Source organism: Macaca thibetana, chromosome 4 (genome assembly GCF_024542745.1).
Source record: "Macaca thibetana thibetana isolate TM-01 chromosome 4, ASM2454274v1, whole genome shotgun sequence".
NCBI lineage: Eukaryota > Metazoa > Chordata > Mammalia > Primates > Cercopithecidae > Macaca > Macaca thibetana.
In genome coordinates this window covers 53,169,282-53,191,594 of record NC_065581.1, presented here as the reverse complement: position 1 = coordinate 53,191,594, position 22,313 = coordinate 53,169,282, and the positions used below count along the sequence as shown (strand labels likewise).

At 38.7% G+C, this 22,313-nt stretch overlaps 1 protein-coding gene across 3 annotated transcripts in view; it reads right to left on the bottom strand.

Annotated features, from left to right (window-relative positions):
* EFHC1 (EF-hand domain containing 1) overlaps positions 1-22,313 on the bottom strand; it is a 74,655-nt gene that overhangs the window by 46,111 nt on the left and 6,231 nt on the right. For 2 of the 3 annotated variants that reach the window (XM_050789250.1, XM_050789251.1), the window contains exon 3: positions 8,408-8,695. In XM_050789250.1, coding sequence (XP_050645207.1) covers positions 8,408-8,695 — 288 coding nt within the window. Of the gene's footprint in view, positions 1-8,407; positions 8,696-9,315; positions 9,433-22,313 lie in introns of all 3 variants that reach the window. The other variant, XM_050789252.1, reaches the window with a different exon arrangement.

Below are 22,313 nucleotides of genomic sequence, written 5' to 3'. Positions count from 1 at the left end.
CATCATAATGACAGGATCAAATTCACACATAACAATATTAACCTTAAATGTAAATGGACTAAATGCTCCAATTAAAAGACACAGACTGGCAAATTGGATAAAGACTCAAGACCCATCAGTGTGTTGTATTCAGGAGACCCATCTCATGTGCAGAGACACACACAGGCTCAAAATAAAGGGATGGAGGAAGATCTACCAAGCAAATGGAAAACAAAAAAAAGCAGGGGTTGCAACCCTAGTCTCTGATAAAACAGACTTTAAACCATCAAAGATCAAAAGAGACAAAGAAGGCCATTACATAATGGTAAAGGGATCAATTCAACAAAAAGAGCTAACTATCCTAAATATATATGCACCCAATATAGGAGCACCCAGATTCATAAAGCAAGTCTTTAGAGACCTACAAAGAAACTTAAGACTCCCACACAATAATAATGGGAAACTTTAACACCCCACTGTCAACATTAGACAGATCAACGAGACAGAAAGTTAACAAGGATATCCAGGAATTGAACTCAGCTCTGCACCAAGTGGATTCAATGCCATCCCCATCAAGCTACCAATGACTTTCTTCACAGAATTGGAAAAAACTGCTTTAAAGTTCATATGGAACCAAAAAAAAGCCCGCATTGCCAAGACAATCCTAAGCCAAAAGAACAAAGCTGGAGACATCATGCTACCTGACTTCAAACTATACTACAAGTCTACAGTAACCAAAACAGCATGGTACTGGTACCAAAACAGACATATAGACCAATGGAACAGAACAGAGCCCTCGGAAATAACATCACACATCTACAACCATCTGATCTTTGACAAACCTGACAAAAACAAGAAATGGGGAAATGATTCCCTATTTAATAAATGGTGCTGGGAAAACTGGCTAGCCATATGTAGAAAGCTGAAACTGGATCCGTACTTTATACCTTATACAAAAATTAGTTCAAGATGGATTAAAGACTTAAATGTTAGACCTAAAATCTTAAAAACCCTAGAAGAAAATCTAGGCAATACCATTCAGGACATAGACATGGGTAAGGACTTCATGACTAAAACACCAAAAGCAATGGCAATAAAAGCCAAAATTGACAAGTGGGATCTAATTTTAAACTAAAGTGCTTCTGCACAGCAAAAGAAACTACCATCAGAGTGAACAGGTAACTTACAGAATGGGAGAAAATTTTTACAATCTACCCATCTGACAAAGGGCAAATATCCAGAATCTACAAAGAACTTAAACAAATTTACAAGGAAAAAATCGAACAACCACATCAAAAAGTGGGCAAAGGATATGAACAGACACTTCTCAAAAGAAGACATTAATGCAGCCAACAGACACATGAAAACTATTCCAATCAATAGAAAAAGAAGGAATCCTCCCTAACTCATTTTATGAGGCCAACATCATCCTGCTACCAAAGCCTGGCAGAGACACAACAAAAAAAGAGAATTTTAGACCAATATCCCTGATGAACATCGATGCAAAAATCCTCAATAAAATACTGGCAAACCGAATCCAGCAGCACATCAAAAAGCTTATCCACCATGATCAAGTGGGCTTCATCCCTGGGATGCAAGGCTGGTTCAACATACGCAGCAAATCAATAAACGTAATCCAGAATATAAACAGAACCAAAGACAAAAACCACATGATTATCTCAATAGATGCAGAAAAGGCCTTTGACAAAATTCAGCAGTCCTTCATGCTAAAAACTCTCAATAAATTCGGTATTGATGGAATGTATCTCAAAATAATAAGAGCTATTTATGACAAACCCACAGCCAATATCATACTGAATGGGCAAAAACTGGAAGCATTCCCTTTGAAAACTGGCACAAGACAGGGATGCCCTCTCTCACCACTCCTGTTCAACATAGTGTTGGAAGTTCTGGCTAGGGCAATCAAGCAAGAGAAAGAAAACAAGGGTATTCAGTTAGGAAAAGAAGAAGTCAAATTGTCCCTGTTTGCAGATGACATGATTGTATATTTAGAAAACCCCATCATCTCAGCCCAAAATCTCCTTAAGCTGATAAGCAACTTCAGCAAAGTCTCAGGATACAAAATCAATGTACAAAAATCACAAGCATTCTTATACACCAGTAACAAACAAACAGAGAGCCAAATCATGAATGAACTTCCATTCACAATTGCTTCAAAGAGAATAAATACCTAGGAATCCAACTTACAAGGGATGTAAAGGACCTCTTCAAGGAGAACTACAAACCACTGCTCAGTGAAATAAAAGAGGACACAAACAAATGGAAGAACATACCATGCTCATGGATAGGAAGAATCAATATCATGAAAATGGCCATACTGCCCAAGGTAATCTATAGATTCAATGCCACCCCCATTAAGCTACCAATGACTTTCTTCACAGAATCGGAAAAAACTGCTTTAAAGTTCATATGGAACCAAAAAAGACCCCGCATTGCCAAGACAATCCTAAGTCAAAAGAACAAAGCTGGAGGCATCACGCTACCTGACCTCAAACTGTACTACAAGGCTACAGTAACCAAAACAGCATGGTACTGGTACCAAAACAGACATATAGACCAATGGAACAGAACAGAGCCCTCAGAAATAATACCACACATCTACAGCCATCTGATCTTTGACAAACCTGAGGAAAAACAAGAAATGGGGAAAGGATTCCCTATTTAATAAATGGTGCTGGGAAAAGTGGCTAGCCACAAGTAGAAAGCTGAAACTGGATCCTTTCCTTACTCCTTATACGAAAATTAATTCAAGATGGATTAGAGACTTAAATGTTAGACCTAAAACCATAAAAACCCTAGAAGAAAACCTAGGTAATACCATTCAGGACATAGGCATGGGCAAGGACTTCATGTCTAAAACACCAAAAGCAACGGCAACAAAAGCCAAAATTGACAAATGGGATCTAATTAAACTAAAGAGCTTCTGCACAGCAAACGAAACTACCATCAGAGTGAACAGGCAACCTACAGAATGGGAGAAAATTTTTGCAATCTACTTATCTGACAAAGGGCTAATATCCAGAACCTACAAAGAACTCAAACAAATTTACAAGAAAAAAACAAACAACTCCATCAAAAAGTGGGCAAAGGATATGAATAGACATTTCTCAAAAGAAGACATTCATACAGCCAACAGGCACATGAAAAAAATTCTCGTCATCACTGGCCATCAGAGAAATGCAAATCAAAACCACAATGAGACACCATCTCACACCAGTTAGAATGGCAATCATTAAAAAGTCAGGAAACAACAGGTGCTGGAGAGGATGTGGAGAAATAGGAACACTTTTACACTGTTGGTGGGATTGTAAACTGGTTCAACCACTGTGGAAAACAGTATGGTGATTCCTCAGAGATCTAGAACTAGAAATACCATATGACCCAGCCAGCCCATTAGTGGGTATATACCCAAAGGATTATAAATCATGCTGCTATAAAGGCACATGCACACGTATGTTTATTGCAGCACTATTCACAATAGCAAAGACTTGGAATCAACCCAAATGTCCATCAGTGACAGACTGGATTAAGAAAATGTGGCACATATACACCATAGAATACTATGCAGTCATAAAAAAGGATGAGTTTGTGTCCTTTGTAGGGACATGGATGCAGCTGGAAACCATCATTCTCAGCAAACTATCGCAAGAACAGAAAACCAAACACTACATGTTCTCACTCATAGGTGGGAACTGAACAATGAGATCACTCGGACTCTGGAAGGGGAACATCACACACCGGGACCTATTATGGGGAGGGGCAGGGGGGAGGGATGGCATTGGGAGTTATACCTGATGTAAATGACGAGTTGATGGGTGCTGATGAGTTGATGGGTACAGCACACCAACATGGCACAAGTATAAATATGTAACAAACCTGCACGTTGTGCACATGTCCCTAGAACTTAAAGTATAATTAAAAAAAAAAAAAAAAGAAAGAAAAAATGCTCATCATCACTGGTCATCAGAGAAATGCAAAATGCAAATCAAAACCATAATGAGATACCATCTCACACCAGTTAGAATGGTGATCATTAAAAAGTCAGGTAACAACAGGTGCTGGAGAGGATGTGGAGAAACAGGAACGCTTTTACACTGTTGGTGAGACTCTAAACTAATTCAACCATTGTGGAAGACAGTGTGGTGATTACTCAAGGATCTAGAACTAGAAATACCATTTGACCCACCCATCCCATTACTGGGCATATACCCAAAAGATTATAAATCATGCTGCTATAAAGTCACATGCACACATATGCTTCTTGTGGCACTATTCACAATAGCAAAGACTTGGAATCAACCCAAATGTCCATCAGTGACAGACTGGATTAAGAAAATGTGGCACATATACACCATGGAATACTATGCAGCCATTAGAAAGGATGAGTTCATGTCCTTTGAAGGGACATGGATGAAGCTGGAAACCATCATTCTCAAACTATCGCAAGGACAGAAAACCAAACACTGCATGTTCTCACTCACAGGTGGGAACTGAACAATGAGAACACTTGGACACAGGGTTGGGAACATCACACACCAGTGCCTGTTGTGGGGTGAGGGGAGAGGGGAGGGAGAGCATTAGGAGATATTCCTAATGTAAATGACGAGTTAACGGGTGCAGCACACCAACATGGCACATGTATACATATGTAACAAACCTGCACGTTGTGCACATGTACCCTAGAACTTAAAGTATAATAAATAAATAAATAAATACATACATACATACATACATACATACATAGGTATTAAAGGAACACACCTCAAAATAAAAAGAGCCATCTATGAAAAACCCACAGCCAACATTATATTGAACAGGGAAAAGCTGGAAGCATTCCTCTTGAAAACTGACGCAAGTAAAGGATGCCCTCTCTCACAACTTCTATCCAACACAGTATTGGAAGTCTTGCCCAGAACAATCAGGCAAGAGAAAGAAATGAAGGACATCCAAGTAGGAAGAGAGAAAGTCAAACTATCCCTGTTTGGAGACAACATGATTCTATATCTAGAAAACTCCATAGCCTCGTCCCAAAAACTCCTTAAGGTAATAAACAATTTCAGCAAAATTTTAGGATACAAAATCAACATACAAAAATCACTAGCATTCCTATACACCAACAACTGCCAAGCTGAGAGCAAAATCAGGAACACAATCCCATTTACAGCTGTCACAAAAAGAATAAAATACCTAGGAATACAGCTAACCATGGAGGTGAAAGATCTCTACAATGAGAATTACAAAACACTGCTTAAGGAAATCAGATGACATGAGCAAATGAAAACACATTACATGCTCATGGATACGAAGAATCAATATCTTTAAAGTCACCATACTGCCCAAAGCAATGTACAGATTCAATGCTATTCCTTTCAAATTGCCAATGACACTCTTCACAGAACTAGAAAAAAATACTTCAAAATGCAGTGGTATCCAAAAAGAGCCTGAATAGTCAAGGCAATTCTAAGCAAAAGAACAAATCTGGAGGCATCACGTTACCTGCCTTCAAACTACACTACAGGGCTACAGTAACCAAAACAGTATGGTACTGGTACAAAAACAGACACACAGACCAATAGAACAGAACAGGGAGCTCAGAAATAAGGCCGCACACCTATAATTATCTGATCTTCAACAAAGTTGACAAAAACAAGCAATGGGGAAAAGTGCTGGGATAATCTGCTAGCCATATGCAGAAGATTGAAACCAGACTCCTTTCTTACGCCAGATATAAAAATCAACTCAATATAGATTAAAGACTTAAATGTAAAACCCAAGACTATAAACATCCTGGAAGACAACTAAGGCAACACCATTCTAAATATAGGAATGGGTAAAGATTTCATAACCAAAAGCAATCACAACAAAAGCAAAAATTGACAAATGGCATCTAATTAAACGTAAGAGTTTCTGCAGAGCAAAAGAAAGCATCAACAGAGTAAAAGAACAGTCTAAAGAATGGGAAATAAATATTTGCAAACTATGCATCTGACAAAGGTCCAATATGCACCATCTATAAGAAACTTTAATTTACAAGAAAAAAAGCAAAGAACCCCATTAAAAAGTGGGCAAAGGACATAAACAGACACTTCTCAAAAGAAGACATACACACGGCCAATAAACATATAAAAAAAAAAAGCTCAGCATCACTGATCATTAGAGAAATGCAAATCAAAACCACAATGAAATACCATCTCACACCAGTCAGAATGGTCATTATTAAAAAGTCAAAAAATAACAGGTGCTGTCAAGGTCGTGGAGAAAAAGAAATGTTTATACACTGCTGATGAGAGTATAAATTAGTTCAACCATTGTAGAAAGCAGTGTGGTGATTCCTAAAAGACCTGAAAACAGAACTACCATTTGACCTAGGAATCTCATTATTGAGTATATACCCAAAGGAACATAAATCATTCTGCCATAAAGACATATCCACAAGTATGTTCACTGCAGCACTATTCACAATAGCGAAGACATGGAATCAACCTGAATGCCCATCAGTGGTAAACTGGAAAAAGAAAATGTGATCCACATATGCATACATATACATATACATATGCATATACATATACATATACATATACACATACACATATATATACATGAAGGTGCCACACTTCTTGCATTTTTGTTTTTTGTTGGTGATTTTACTATTTAAAGGGTCCCAATGCCTAGCACTGAAGTGCTATTTAGTGTTCCTAAGCACAAGAAGGCTGTAACACACCTCATAGAGAAAATGCATGCCTTAGATAAGCTTTGTTCAGACATGAGTTATAGTGCTGTTGGGTGTGAGTTTAATGTTAATGAATCAACTGTATATATTAAATAAGGTGTCTTTAAACAGAAACACATATAAATCAAACTTACGTATTGATCAGTCGACAAAAATGTGGCCAGAGATTGGTGGGAACCCAACCCTGTATTTCCTCTAAGACCAGTGGTTCAGTATTCACTAATTCAGTGTTTGTGGTGACTTTATAGTCATAATTACTGTGAATAATGAGAACTGACTATAAATAGATCAACTGTTGAGTGATTAATTTGCAAATGTTCAAATTGCCCATAAAAACACAACTGTAAAAATAATTGTTATGAAAACACAACAGTAAAAATAATTGTTAATACCTTTATGTTTAGATAACATTTTATAATTTCTCACTGTTGGTACAATTGTGAAACTGCCTATGATATATAAGACCTCAGACACCTAAAAAACAAAGAGATAAAAATATGTTGGAATGGGAGAATATCTCAAAGATGGTCTAGCACCTCTACTTTTGAAGCTATTTTTCTCTAATGTTTTGGAATGGCACTGATGCCATTGCTCCTTTCTTTACTTCTTTCAGGCCTCTATTCATGTGGCATCTTATCACTGAGGCATTCTCTGATCCGCCTTTATAAAGAGCCCCTCAACTTCCATTCCCTTTACTCAGCTTTACTTTTCTCCATTGCTCTTATCATCATCTGACATATAATCAATCTATTTATTTGCTATTGTTTATCTCCTCCAACAAGATTAGAACCTCTATAGAGGCAAGTCCTTACATTTGGCACCTAGAACACTGCCTGGAACAAAGCAGGCATGCAAATAAGTATTTGTTAAATAAACTAAATGAGAACAATAATGGATTCATAGAAGCTCACTGCATGTAAAAATTAGTCAAATATGGCACTAGGTATCCTGGAATAAGGACATAATATACTTCAGAAACTATATCTTTGCTGCTAGAAATATTTTTTTAACTAAGACAAACTGGAATTGACTTCCTAATTCCCACACTTTGTAGTAAAGAAAGGCCATCTATAGCCTCTATGCGTGTAACTTTAAGAAGGGTTTCCTTTGTATTAAAAAATCCAAACTTATGAAATAAAGAAAGTAGAGGACTTTTTACATATAGAAGAGTTTTTTTCATTTAAAAATGGTTTTATTTCAGAAATTCTTTAGATGGTAAGCTTTCCTGGAATATAGCAAGTATCATTTACCAAAAATATATGAGCTACACAAAAAGTTTTAGGCTCATATCTGCTAATAGAAGTAGTGCTATTTTCGTAAGCTAACACTTAAGATAAAACGTTTAATCCCTCTTCCATACTTCCATCCCAGCAGGGGTGCTATTCCCCTACTCTCTATTTGAACTGCCATTTTAACCTGGTTTCTTACCAAACGATTCATCTATGATGAGAGTTTGATTTTGAGTGAATAAGTATCAATATCATTCTGAAAAAATTATGTTACTACTAGTGTTGGCACATACTAGCACATACACACATGCAAATACCTAGCCAACCATAATAATTCACGCAGAACAGATTACCAATGTCCTCCCCTTACCCTAATAAATGAAATGTATCCTTCTATAAATTAGAATGATGCCTCAGACCCCACAACTGTCAAAAATATATGCTATACCTGTGTGAATTGGTCACAGTCAACAACGCGGAAAGTTTTGCCATAAATTGTGATGTTTATTCCTCGATTTAGGTCTTTCCAATGGTAATGGTCACCCCGGTCATTCTTGGCTAGCCGCTGCCGTTTTATTAACTTGCCTTGAGGGATTCCAGAATTTTCTACAACAGGCTCTATGACAGACATGCTGTCATCTTCTAGATAATAGTAAATGTTCACTTGACGGATCCTATACTGTTCCTCAGTTGACATAGGAACATCTTCTTGGAAATAGGCATCGAATTTCAGTACCTGTAACATGCAAGGAAAGGAGAAATGGTGTACTATTAGCTTGTCATAGTCATCTGAAAAATATCAAGTAACCTCCTCAAAACAGAACCACACAAGGAGATTTTAACACTCATCACTCCTATCCTGTAAATCTTGATACTCTAAAACTACAGACACTGCAAACTATAGTCCATGGGACAAATCTAACCTGCCACCTGTTTTTTTATGACCTGCAAGCTAAGAATGGGTTTTACATATTTAAATGGTTTAAAACATTTTTTAAAAATTTCATAACACATGGAAATTATACAAATTTAAATTTTCAATACACAAATAACTATGTAAATAATTTATGCCTTTTTGTTAACAGCTGCTCTCCCATTACAAGGGAAGAGTTGAACAGTTGTGACAGAGATACACAGACTAAATTGTGTCTCCCTCATCCCCAAAATTCATATGTTGAACCCCTAACCCTCAATGTGACTATATTTGGAGACAGGATCCTTAGGAGGTAATTAAGGTTAAACGAGATCTTAAGGATAGGGGTATGCCACCTTTAATCCCATAGAACTGGTGGCCTTAGAAGAGAAGGAAAAAAGAAACAGAGTTACTTCCCTCCCCTAACTCCCACATGTACACACCAAGGTAAGGCCACATGAAGACATAGCAAGAAGACCGCTGTATGCAAGCCAGGAAGACAGCCCTCACCAGAATTTAAACCAGCTGGCACCTTGATCTTGGACCTCCAACCTCCAGAACTGTGAGAAAATAAATTCTATTATTTGGCCGGGCGCGGTGGCTCAAGCCTGTAATCCCAGCACTTTGGGAGGCCGAGACGGGTGGATCACGAGGTCAGGAGATCGAGACCATCCTGGATAACACGGTGAAACCCCGTCTCTACTAAGAAATACAAAAAACTAGCCGGGCGAGGTGGCGGGCGCCTGTAGTCCCAGCTACTCGGGAGGCTGAGGCCGGAGAATGGCGTGAACCCGGGAGGCGGAGCTTGCAGTGAGCTGAGATCCGGCCACTGCACTCCAGCCTGGGCTACAGAGCGAGACTCCGTCTCAAAAAAAAAAATAAATAAATAAATTCTATTATTTAAGCCACTCAATCTGTGGTATTTTGTTGTGGCAGACTATGCAGACTAAAACTATTGCAATGGCCAAAATATATGCTATCTGCCCCTTTATAGAAAAAGTTTGCTGACATCTGCTTTAAATACTCACAATGTGTATAAACTATTTATTGCATACGTTCCTTGGTGAGAATACATCTCAAATACATCTTAACTCTACTGGCTTCACCTCCATGTCAAAAGTCCCTCCCAGAACTTCTGGGAAGAGTAAAAAGTCTTGGACAAGATTGTGATTTTTGGTTTCAAACTGAAAATGAGGCTTAATTGCACTTCTTTAGAAGTGTAGTCCTTTGTAAATATGTATGAATTACACTCATTATTATAGACTTTATATGAATGACTTTCATATCATCAATCCACTATAGAATCTTTGCAGGGTTTGTATATACCCTCATCATCAATCCACTACAGAATCTCTAAAAGGTGTGTGTAAATACCCTCATTGTGCTCAGGAACCCATATATTACATCAAGCAAACCATTGGTCCTCTGGGGAGCATCATCATCAATGTGAAGTCAAAATGGTATCAATATATAGATTATACATTTAAAAAACATAAAACATGCCAGGCGCAGTGGCTTACGCCTGTAATCCCAGCACTCTGGGAGGCTGAGGCAGGCAGATCACCTGAGTTAAAGAGTTCGAAACCAGCCTGATCAACATGATGAAACCCCGTCTGCACTAAAAATACAAAAATTAGCCAGGCATGGTTGTGGGCGCCTGTAATTCCAGCTACTCAGGAGGCTATGGTAGGAGAATCACTTGAACCCAGGAGGTGGAGGTTGCAGTGAGCTGAGTTAGCGCCACCGCACTCCAGCGTGGGTGACAGAGTGAGACTCCATCTCAAAAAAATAAAAAATAAAAACATAAAACAATATTATAAAAAGCATATATTGACATGCTTTGGGATTTTTAAATTTCTGTTATTTTGTCTCTGTTTTTAATGTGCCTTTTCAAGGAGAGAAAGTATTAGAATGGGATTCTAAGCCGGCAAGATAGTTTACCCAAGCCTCTACTAGAATAAGAGGAACAAATCAAGAAGATCCTAAATGAAACACAAATATGGCTTGATAAATGGAAAGATGAAATAATTCTATACATGGGCACTGTTACTAAAAAAAAAAAAAAAAGGTAGTATAACTACTGTGGAAAAACAAGATAAAAGTCAAAAAAGAACTGGCAATTGCATAGAAGAAATATGAATACAATGAAGGCCTTAAAACTCATAATAAAAAGATAAAATGGATAAGTGCAGTGGAATGTTTGAAGGAGAAAAATAACATGGTAAAAACAAAGGACAGATAATGTTGGAGTAATATTTTAGATCAACTGCAAAGAACTGAAAGTGGGGACATAATCATAGTAATTCATATATAAAATGGCCTGTATCTGAGCCATATATTTATAAATACATAAAATGTTTAAGCTGAACCGATCAGCTAGTCGAACCCCACTTATTTTATATAAGGAGGAAACTGAGACCCAGGGTAGTAAGGTGGCTTGCCTGAGGCCATGTAAGGCGTTAGGGTCAGAGCTGGAACTAAAATTCAGACTATTAACTCACAACCCAATATTCTCTCCACATATCTTGCTACTTCTCAGATAACAGATGCTATAGTGGTTCCAAGAAGGAATCCGTGTGAGCTAAAGTAGTCAGAGAAAGCTTAACTAGGAGGAAACAGGAGACGTATTAGACTTGAAGAGTGGGAAGATTTTAGATCAGCAGAGGATACAAGGGGGGGTTGTAAGCAGTGGCAATAACAGAAGCAGAGGAAGGAAACCCAGCAGCAGTATGCAGGCTATGATGGAGGAGGAAGTACTAGGCATGGCAATCAGATTGAAAGCCCCTTGAATAGTCCAGGTCTGCAGTAATTAATTAGCAGCAATGGAAAAGCAGAAGTCTGACTGGATTGATAGTAAGGAAGTGGGAAGATGGAAGCAGATGAGGTATTAAGGAAAACCCAGTGCTGGCGATATAGTGGTGATCCCATAGAAATGTAAACATAAGGAGAAGATAATTTGGGTATGGCAGATGGTGAGTTTGATTTTAGACTTACCGAATTTAAATGACAGCACAAGTTGTATACTGCAGGGGGTAATTTATACTGCAGGACTGGGTTTAGGGGAAGAAGTAAATATTACAGAACATTCAAGGATAATACAAACATTTTTGGCCAAGCAACTGAAAGAATAGAATTACTATCAAATTGATATGAAGAAGATGGCTGCAGAACAGATTTTGGGGGTAAGAAGACAAAATTGGGAGTTCAGTTTTAGATATGCTTAATTTGAGATATTTATTAGACATTCAAGAGGAGATGTCAAATAGGCATTTATGTATACATATGTTTAGAGGACAACTTATCATCATAAAGAGGACATTTCAAGCCATGAACCTGGGCAACTCACCAAAGGAGTGAGAAGAGAATCACAGAGAAGATAACCAAAGATCAAGTCTGTGGCCACCGCCATGTTGTCAAACCATCTGTTTTCTAAGACTGGTGGGCATGAAAATGCCTATGGCCACAGGAAGTTGGCCTCAGAATGGGAGGCAATATCTCCTTGATATCTATATCTATATCTCCTTGATATATATATCTATATATCTCCTTGATATATATATATGTGTGTGTGTGTGTGTGTGTGTGTGTGTGTGTGTGTAAGGTCTCAGGTAAAGAATATGCTAACCGAAAAGAATTACTTAATTGATTGTTAATTTTTAAAAGGCACTTATCTATTTATTAAGAACAGAATTAAGAGTTCTGTGCTCCTCCCACAAAGAATGACTTGGGGAGAAGAGTTAACGAAGAAAAGCTCTTTGGAAAGTTTCCCTGGAATCATGGCAGATGGAAGGAAGGACTAGATTGCAGCTCCCACTCAGACAGGCAGAGCAGCGTGTGAAGGCTCACATTGTGAACTTTTGCTCCAGGATGACTGCAGGAGTAAATTAGGAAAGCGGAGAGAATCCATAGGCCCTCTGAAAGAAGCAGATTGCTCCTGCAGAACCCAGGAGACACCCCAAATACTGTGAGTGCCCAAACCATGGAAGTGGGAAAGGGAGATCAACTGACCCCAAACACACACCCCCACTGAGGAACCTGAAGGTCTAGATTACAGGAGAAGATTCTGACCTTACCTGGAGCTGGGTCAATTCAGAGAGCCGAGTGAAATACAGGGGTAGAGGAAGCAGCGGGAAAAGTCTTGTGGTCTTGCTGGGGTCCCCTACCAAGCCATTTCTGCCTTGCTTCATAGGGGTACTTGGGGAGGGCAGCCAGAGGCACTGGGAAAAGGCCACAGGAAGAAGGGAACCTCAAGCTGAACTCTGTAACAATTTGAACCAATCAAGAAGTCTCCTGGTCAGAACTCGGGAGAGGGTGTGAATCCAGTGTGTAGATTCCACAGGTTGGGGAAGAAGGAAAGCCCCACTTGCTTTCAAAGCCGGGAGGCAGGTAGCCTGGGGCAAGTTCTCAGCCCTGCTCACCCACTGCCTGGAAACAGACTTGGTGCTGTTGGAGAGGGGCGGGACAGTGGGAGTGAGACTGGACCTTTGAATTGCATGGGGGCTGGGTGAGGTCTGTGACTGCTGGCTTTCGCCCCCTTCCCTGACAACCTTAAGTACACAGTAGAGGCAGCCATAATCTTCCTAGGAACACAACTCCACTGACCTCAGACCCTCACCCCTAGCCCCCACAGCAGCCGCAGCAAGACCTGCCCAAGGAGAGTCTGAACTCAAACACATCTTGCCCTGCCCCAACTTAATGGTCCTTCCCTACCCACCCTGGTAACTGAAGACAAAGGGCATACACTCTTGGGAGTTCTAGGGGCCCACCCACTGCCTGTTCCCCCGCATACTACCACAGCTAATGCTATATTGAAAACACCACCTCCTGGCAGGAGATCAACCAAAACAAAAATAGTTCGTTAAACAACCAAGGCTAAGGACCCTCACAGAGTCCGCTTCACCCCCCTGCCACCTCCACTGGAGCAGGTGCTGGTATCCATGGCTGAGAGAGTCACAGATGGCTCACAGCACAGGACTCTGCAGACAACCCCCAGTACCAACCTGGAGCCTGGTAGACTTGCTGGATGGCTAGATCCAGAAGAGAGATAATAATCACTACAGCTCAGCTCCCAGAAAGCCACATCCCCATAGGAAAAGGGAGAGAGTGCTACATCAAGGGAACATCCCATGGAACAAAAGAAGCTGAACAACAGCCTTGAGCCCTAGACCTTCCCTCTGACAGAGTCTACCCAAATGAGAAGAAACCAGAAAACCAACTCTGGTAACATGACAAAATAAGGTTCTTTAATGCTTCCCAAAAATCACACTAGCTCATCAACAATAGATTGAAACCAAGAAGAAATCCCTAATTTACCTAATAATTTAGAAAGTTAGTTATTAAGCTAATCAGGGAGGCACCAGAGAAAGGCAAAGCCCAATTTAAGGAAATCAAAAAGATGATACAAGAAATAAAGGGAAAAATTTTCAATGAAATGGCATAAATAAAAAACAATCAAAACTTCAGGAAAAAACAATGGATGTGCTTATAGAAATGCAAACTGCTCTGGAAAGTCTCAGTAATAGAATCAAACAAGCAGAAGGAAGAACTTCAGAGCTCAAAGACAAGGTTTTCTAATTAACCCAATCCAACAAAAACAAAGAAAACAGAATAGGAAAATATGAACAAAGCCTCTAAAAAGTTTGGGATTACGTTAATTAACCAAACCTAAAAATAATCAGCATTCCTGAAGAAGAAAAATCTAAAAGTTTGGAAAACATATTTGGGGGAATAATCAAGGAAAACGTCCCCAGCCTTGCTAGAGACGTAGACAACCAAATACAAGAAGCTCAAAGAATACCTGGGAAATTCACTACAAAACGATCATCACCTAGGCACACTTTCCTCAGGTTATTTAAAGTTAAGATGAAGGAAAGAATCTTAAGAGCTGTGAAGCAAATGCACCAGGTAACCTATAAAGGAAAACCTATCAGATTAACAGCAGTTTCTCAGCAAAAACCCTACAAGCTAGAAGGGATTGGGGCCCTATCTTCAGCCTCTTAAAAGAAAAGAATTATCGCCAAGAATTTTGTATTCAGTGAAACTAAGCTTCATAAATGAAGGAAAGATACAGTCTTTTTCAGAAAAACAAATTCTGAGAGAATTTGCCACTACCAAGCTACCACTACAAGAACTGCTAAAAAGAGCTCTAAATCTTGAAACAAATCAAAACACATCAAAACAGAACCTCTGTAAAGCATAAATCTCACAGGACCTATAAAACAAAAATACAATTAAAAACAAAAACCAAAAAATCCAGGTATACAAGCAACAAATACTACGATGAATGGAATGATATCTCACATCTCAATACTAATGTTGAATGTAAATAGTCTAAATGCTCCACTTAAAAGATACAGAACCGCAGAATGGATAAGAATTCACCAACCATCTGCTGCCTTCAAGAGACTCACCTAATACATAAGGACTCATACAAACTTAAGGTAAAGGGGTGGATAAAGAAACTCCATGCAAATGGACACCAAAAGCGAGCAGGATAGCTATTCTTATATCAGACAAAACAAACTTTAAAGCAACAGCAATTAAAAAAGACAAAGAGGGACATTAAATAATAAAAGCCTGTCCAATAGGAAAACATCATAATCCTAAATATATATGCACATAACACTAGACCACCCAACTGAAAAAACAATTACAAATAGACCTAAGAAATGAGATAGACAGCAACACAATAATGAGGAGGGGAGGACTTCAATACTGCACTGACAGCACTAGACAGGCCATCAAGACAGAAAGTCAACAAAGAAACAATGGATTTAAACTATACCCTGGAACAAATGGACTTAATAAACAACCGCAGAATATACATTCTATTCAACAGCGCATGGAACTTTCTCCAAGATATACCATATGATAGGCCACAAAATTAGCCTCAATAAATTTAAGAAAATTGAAATTATATCAAGCAGTCTCTCAGACCACAGTGGAATAAAATTGGAAGTCAATTCCAGAAGGAACCTTCAAAACCATCCAAATACATGGAAATTAAATAACCTGCTCCTAAATGAGTTTTGGGTAAAAAAAAAAATCAAGATGGAAATTAAACAATTATTCGAACTGAATGATAATAATGATACAATCTATCAAAACCTCTGGGATACAGCAAAAGCAGTGCTAAGAGAAAAGTTCAAACCCTTAACGCATACATCAAAAAGTCTGAAAGAGCACTAAGAGACAATCTAAGGTCACACCTCCCTCAAGGAACTAGAAAAACAAGAACAAACGAAACCAAAACCTAGCAGAAGAAAGAAAATAACCAAGACCAAAGCAGAAACAAATGAAATTGAAACAAACAAACAAACAAAATACAAAAGATAAATGAAACAAAAAGCTGGTTCTTTGAAAAGATAAATAAAATTCATGGACCATTAGCAAGATTAACCAAGAAAAGAAGAGAGAAAATCCAAATAAGCTCAATTAGAAACAAAATGGAAGATATTACAACTGACACCACAGAAATACAAAAGGCTACTATGAACACCTTTACGCACATAAACTAGAAAACCTATAGTAGACAGATAAATTCCTGAAAGAGAAAACCCTGCTAGCTTAATTCAGGTAGAATTAGATACCCTTAACAGACCAATAACAAGCAGCGAGATTGAAATAATTTAAAAATTACCAGCAAAAAAAAGTCCAGGACCAGACAGATTCACAGAAGAATTCTACCAGACATTTGAAGAAAAACTGGTACCAATCCTATTGGCACTATTCTACAAGATAAAGAAAGAGGGAATTCTCCCTAAATCATTCTATGGAGGTAGTATCGCCCTAATACCAAAACCAGGAAAGGACATAACCAAAAAATAAAACTGTAGACTGATATCCCTGATGAACATAGATGCTAAAATCCTTAACAAAATACTAGCTAACCGAATTCAACAACATATCGAAAAGATAATCCACCATGATTAAGTGGGTTTCATACCAGAGATGCAGGGATGGTTTAACATATGCAAGTCAATAAATGTGATACACTACATAAACACAATTAAAACCAAAAATCACATGATCATCTCAATAGATGCAGAAAAAGCATTCGACAAAATCTAGGACCCCTTTCTGTTTAAAACTCTCAGCAAAATCGATACAAGGGACATACCTCAACCTAATAAAAGCCATCTATGACAAACCCACAGCCAACATAATGCTGAATGGGGAAAAGTTGAAAGCATTCCCTCTGAGAACTGGGACAAGACAAGGATGCCCACTCTGTCCACTCACAGCACACTCTCTTCAGCACAGTACTAGAAGTCCCAGGCAGAGCAATCAGACAACAGAAAGAAATAAAGGTCATCCAAATAGGTAAAGAAGTCAAACTGTCACTGTTCACTAATGATATGATTGTTTACATGGAAAATCCTAAAGACTCTTCCAGAAAGTTCCTGGAACTGATAAAAGAATTCAGCAAAGTTTCTGGATAAAAATTAATATACACAATCAGTAGCTCTTCTTTACACCAAAAGCGACCAAGCTGAGAATCAAATCAAGAACTCAACCCCTTTTACAATAGCTGAAAAACAAACAAACAAACAAAAACTTAGAAATATACCTAGCCAAGGAGATGAAAGACCTCTACAAGGAAAACTACAAAACACTGCTGAAAGAAGTCATAAATGACACAAATAATGGAAATACATTCCATGCCGATGGGATGGGAATCAATGTTGTGAAAATGACCACACTGCCAAAAGCAATCTACAAATTCAACGCAATTCCCGTCAAAGTACCACTATCATTCTTCATAGAATTAGAAAAAACAATCCTAAACTTCATATGGAACCAAAAAAGAGCCCGCATAGCCGAAGCAAGACTAAGCAAAAAGAATAAAGCTGGAGGCATCACACTACCTGATTTCAAACTATACTTATAAGGCCATAGTTACCAAAACAGCAAGGTAGTGGTATGAAAATAGGCACATAGACCAATGGAACAGAACAGAGAGCCCAGAAATAAAGCCAAATACTTACAGCCAACTGATCTTCGACAAAGCAAACAAAAACATAAAGTGAGGAAAGGACACCCTATTCAACAAATTGTGCTGGGATAATTGGCAAGCCACACGTAGGAGAATAAAACTGGATCCTCATCTCTCATTTTATACAAAAATCAACTCGAGATGGATCAAGGACTTAAATCTAAGACCTGAAACTATTAAAATTCTAGAAAATAACATTGGAAAACCCCTTCTAGACATTTGCTTAGGCAAGGATTTCATGACCCAGAACCCAAAAGCAAATGCAATAAAAACAAAGATAAATAGGTGGGACTTAATTAACCTAAAGAGCTTTTGCACGGCAAAAGGAACAGTCAGCAGAGTAAACAGATGGAGTAAATACACGGAGTGGGAAAAAATGTTTACAATCTATACAGCTGACAAAAGATTAACATCCAGAATCTACAATGAACTCAAACAAATTAGCAAGGAAAACAAGCCCATCAAAAAGTGGGCTAAGGACACGAACAGACAATTCTCAAAAGAAGATATACAAATGGCCAACAAACATATGAAAAAAATCTTCAGCATCACTAATGATCAGAGAAATGCAGATCAAAACCACAATGTGCTATCATCTTACTCCTGCAAGAATGGCCATAATCAAAACATAATAAATTATTAGATGTTGGTATGGATGTAGCGAACTGGGAACACTTCTGTACTGCTGGTGGGAATGTAAACTAGTACAACCACTACGGAAAACAGTGTGGAGATTCCTTAAAAAACTAAAAGTAGAACTACCATTGGATCCAGCAATCCCACTCCTGGGTATCTACCCAGAGGAAAAGAAGTCATCATACAAAAAAGATACTTGCACATGCATGTTTATAGCAGCACAATTTGCAACTGCAAAAATGTGGAACCAATCTAAATACTCATCAATCAATGAGTGGATAAAGAAAGTGTGATATATATGATGGAATACTATTCAGCCATAAAAAGGAATGAATTAATTGCATTCACAGTGACTTGGATGAGATTGGAGACTATTATTCTAAGTGAAGTAACTCAGGAACGGAAAACCAAACATTGTATGTTCTCACTCATAAGTGGTAGCTAAGGTATGAGGATGCAAAGGTATGAGAATGACACAATGAACATTGGGGACCCGGGTAAAGGGTGGGAAGGGGGTAAGGGATAAAAGATTACAAATTGGGGGCACTCTATACTGCTTGGGTGATGGGTACACCAAAATCTCACAAATCACCACTAAAGAACTTACTCATGTAACCAAACACCACCTGTTCCCCAAAAACCTATGGAAATAAAAAAAACATTTTTTTTTTTTTTTTTTTTTTTTTTTTTTGAGACGGAGTCTCGCTGTCACCCAGGCTGGAGTGCAGTGGCCGGATCTCAGCTCACTGCAAGCTCCGCCTCCCGGGTTCACGCCATTCTCCGGCCTCAGCCTCCCGAGTAGCTGGGACTACAGGCGCCCGCCACCTCGCCCGGCTACTTTTTTGTATTTCTTAATAGAGACGGGGTTTCACCGTGTTAGCCAGGATGGTCTCGATCTCCTGACCTCGTGATCCACCCGTCTCGGCCTCCCAAAGTGCTGGGATTACAGGCTTGAGCCACCGCGCCCGGCCAAAAAAAACATTTTTTTAAGTAGTGGGATAACATCACCTTTCCCAGGTAGAATAAGAACTTGATTATTATGTAGAAAGAAAAGAAAAATTATATTTAAATACTGTGTTTAAAATATATACTTTTTTTTTTTTTTTTTTTTTTTTTTTAAACAACAGGTGCTGGAGAGGATGTGGAGAAATAGGAACACTTTTACACTGTTGGTGGGATTGTAAACTAGTTCAACCATTATGGAAAACAGTATGGCGATTCCTCAAGGATCTAGAACTAGATGTACCATATGACCCAGCCATCCCATTACTGGGTATATACCCAAAGGATTATAAATTATGCTGCTATAAAGACACATGCACACGTATGTTTATTGCAGCACTCTTCACAATAGCAAAGACTTGGAATCAACCCAAATGTCCATCAGTGACAGATTGGATTAAGAAAATGTGGCACATATACACCATGGAATACTATGCAGCCATAAAAAAGGATGAGTTTGAGTCCTTTGTAGGGACTTGGATGCAGCTGGAATCCATCATTCTTAGCAAACTATCACAAGAACAGAAAACCAAACACCGCATGTTCTCACTCATAGGTGGGAACTGAACAATGAGATCACTCGGACTCAGGAAGGGGAACATCACACACCGGGGCCTATCATGGGGAGGGGGGAGGGGGGAGGGATTGCATTGGGAGTTATACCTGATGTAAATGACGAGTTGATGGGTGCAGCACAGCAACATGGCACAAGTATACATATGTAACAAACCTGCACGTTATGCACATGTACCCTACAACTTAAAGTATAATAATAATAAATAAATTTAAAAAAAAATAAAAATAAAAATAAAAAAATAAAATAAAATATATACTTTTCGGCCGGGCGCGGTGGCTCAAGCCTGTAATCCCAGCACTTTGGGAGGCCGAGACGGGCGGATCACGAGGTCAGGAGATCGAGACCATCCTGGCTAACACGGTGAAACCCCGTCTCTACTAAAAATACAAAAACTTAGCCGGGCGAGGTGGCAGGCGCCTGTAGTCCCAGCTACTCAGGAGGCTGAGGCAGGAGAATGGCGTGAACCCAGGAGGCGGAGCTTGCAGTGAGCTGAGATCCGGCCACTGCACTCCAGCCTGGGTGACAGAGCGAGACTCCGTCTCAAAAAAAAAAAAAAAAAAAAAAAAAAAAAAAAAAAAATATATATATATATATATATATATATATATATATATACTTTTCATGGAATTTTATAGCAGGATGGGCTCCTGGTTATCATGTAGTCTAACCTTCTGAGTTTACAGATGAGGAAATTAGAGATTGTGACTCTACAAAGTCACAATGCTAGCTGGTAGGAGACCCAGAATTATAATACAGGTCTCCTAACTCCCAGGAAGTTCTCAGACTGCCACAATAAACATAAAAATATTTCTATTTACTTCAAGATGAAGGGGGGAAATGCTGCATAAATATTTTCATATCACACACAACTATAAAAAGCCAAGTCACATTTTTAATTTTACATTATTATATGCATATATGTTACATGTTCGGCTTGCCAATTTTCAGCAGTGACACAGACAAGAAATAAATTTTATTTGTTAATTATTCATGTCATTTTAGAACTAACATTTATTGAGCACTAAATATATAATAAACTAGATAAGTCCTTACCTTCATGAAGTATACACTCAGGTGGGACAGACAAACACTAAACAAATCAGCAACACAAATTACAGTGCTGCGAAGGAAAAAAAAAGAGAGGGAAGTGATATAGAAAAATGAGGAGGAACCGCCATAGTAGAGTGGTCAGGAAAAGCCTCACTGAAAGGAAAGATGGAGTCAGCCACTTAAGGATGGTGGGGAAGCTATTTCAGATAGGAGAAACGCCATGTACAAAAAGGTCCCGAGTTGGAATTTTCAAATGCTGCCATTTCAAGGAAATCAGCAAAAATAAACCCAATGTATTGAAACATGGTAGGTGAGAAAAAGGACCCAAGATGAGGTTGGGGAGATAGCAGGGAGGGTCAGCTCCAGTAGGGCTGTGAGGAACCTGTAGGGTTGGATCTTTATAGATGATGGGGAAGCCATGGAAGTGTTTCAGTCAGTATTTGACATAATTGGATTTTCAAAAAATAAGCTTGGCGGCTCTGTGGAAAATAAATTTATGGTAATAGTGAAGATGAAAATAAGTAAATGAATTAGTTACACATTTTAGAAACAGAAACAATAGAGCTTGCTAGTAGATTAGATGTGGATTGTGAGGGGAAAGAAGAATGAAAGATGACTTTCAAGTTGGGGGCTAGAACAGCAAGGTGAATAGTGGTAATGTTTACTGTATTGGTTAAGAAAGCCTGATGGCATTTTCCCAGAAAAATGACATAATCAGAGCTGAACTCTAGAGAATAAACCAGGCAGCATACCTGTTATAAGCATAAGGACTAGGAATGAGACTAAAACAACAGTTAGGTAGTCATTTGGCTTGTTTGAACTACTATAGTGGCAAAGGAAATGAAAGTGAGAGACATTTGACTTGGCAACTCATTAAGTGTGGAGAATAGAGGACAGAAAAAGCCAAAGATGGCTCAGGTTTCAAGCTTGGATTACCTAGTGGAATCACAAAGGGAAAGTAGATCTATGGGAAAAGGTGAGGGATAGAGATAAGTTAGAGACATACAGAACTTGAGGTACCAACAGTTAATCCAGGTGAAGATATCCCATGGGCCAGGGGGATATAGGTCTTGAGTCTCAATGATGTCAGAGTTGGAACTAAATAGTGACATTGTCTACAGCGAGGTGATGGCTGAAAACATGAAAGTGGGTGAGATCTCAAGAAAATTATATAAAGAATG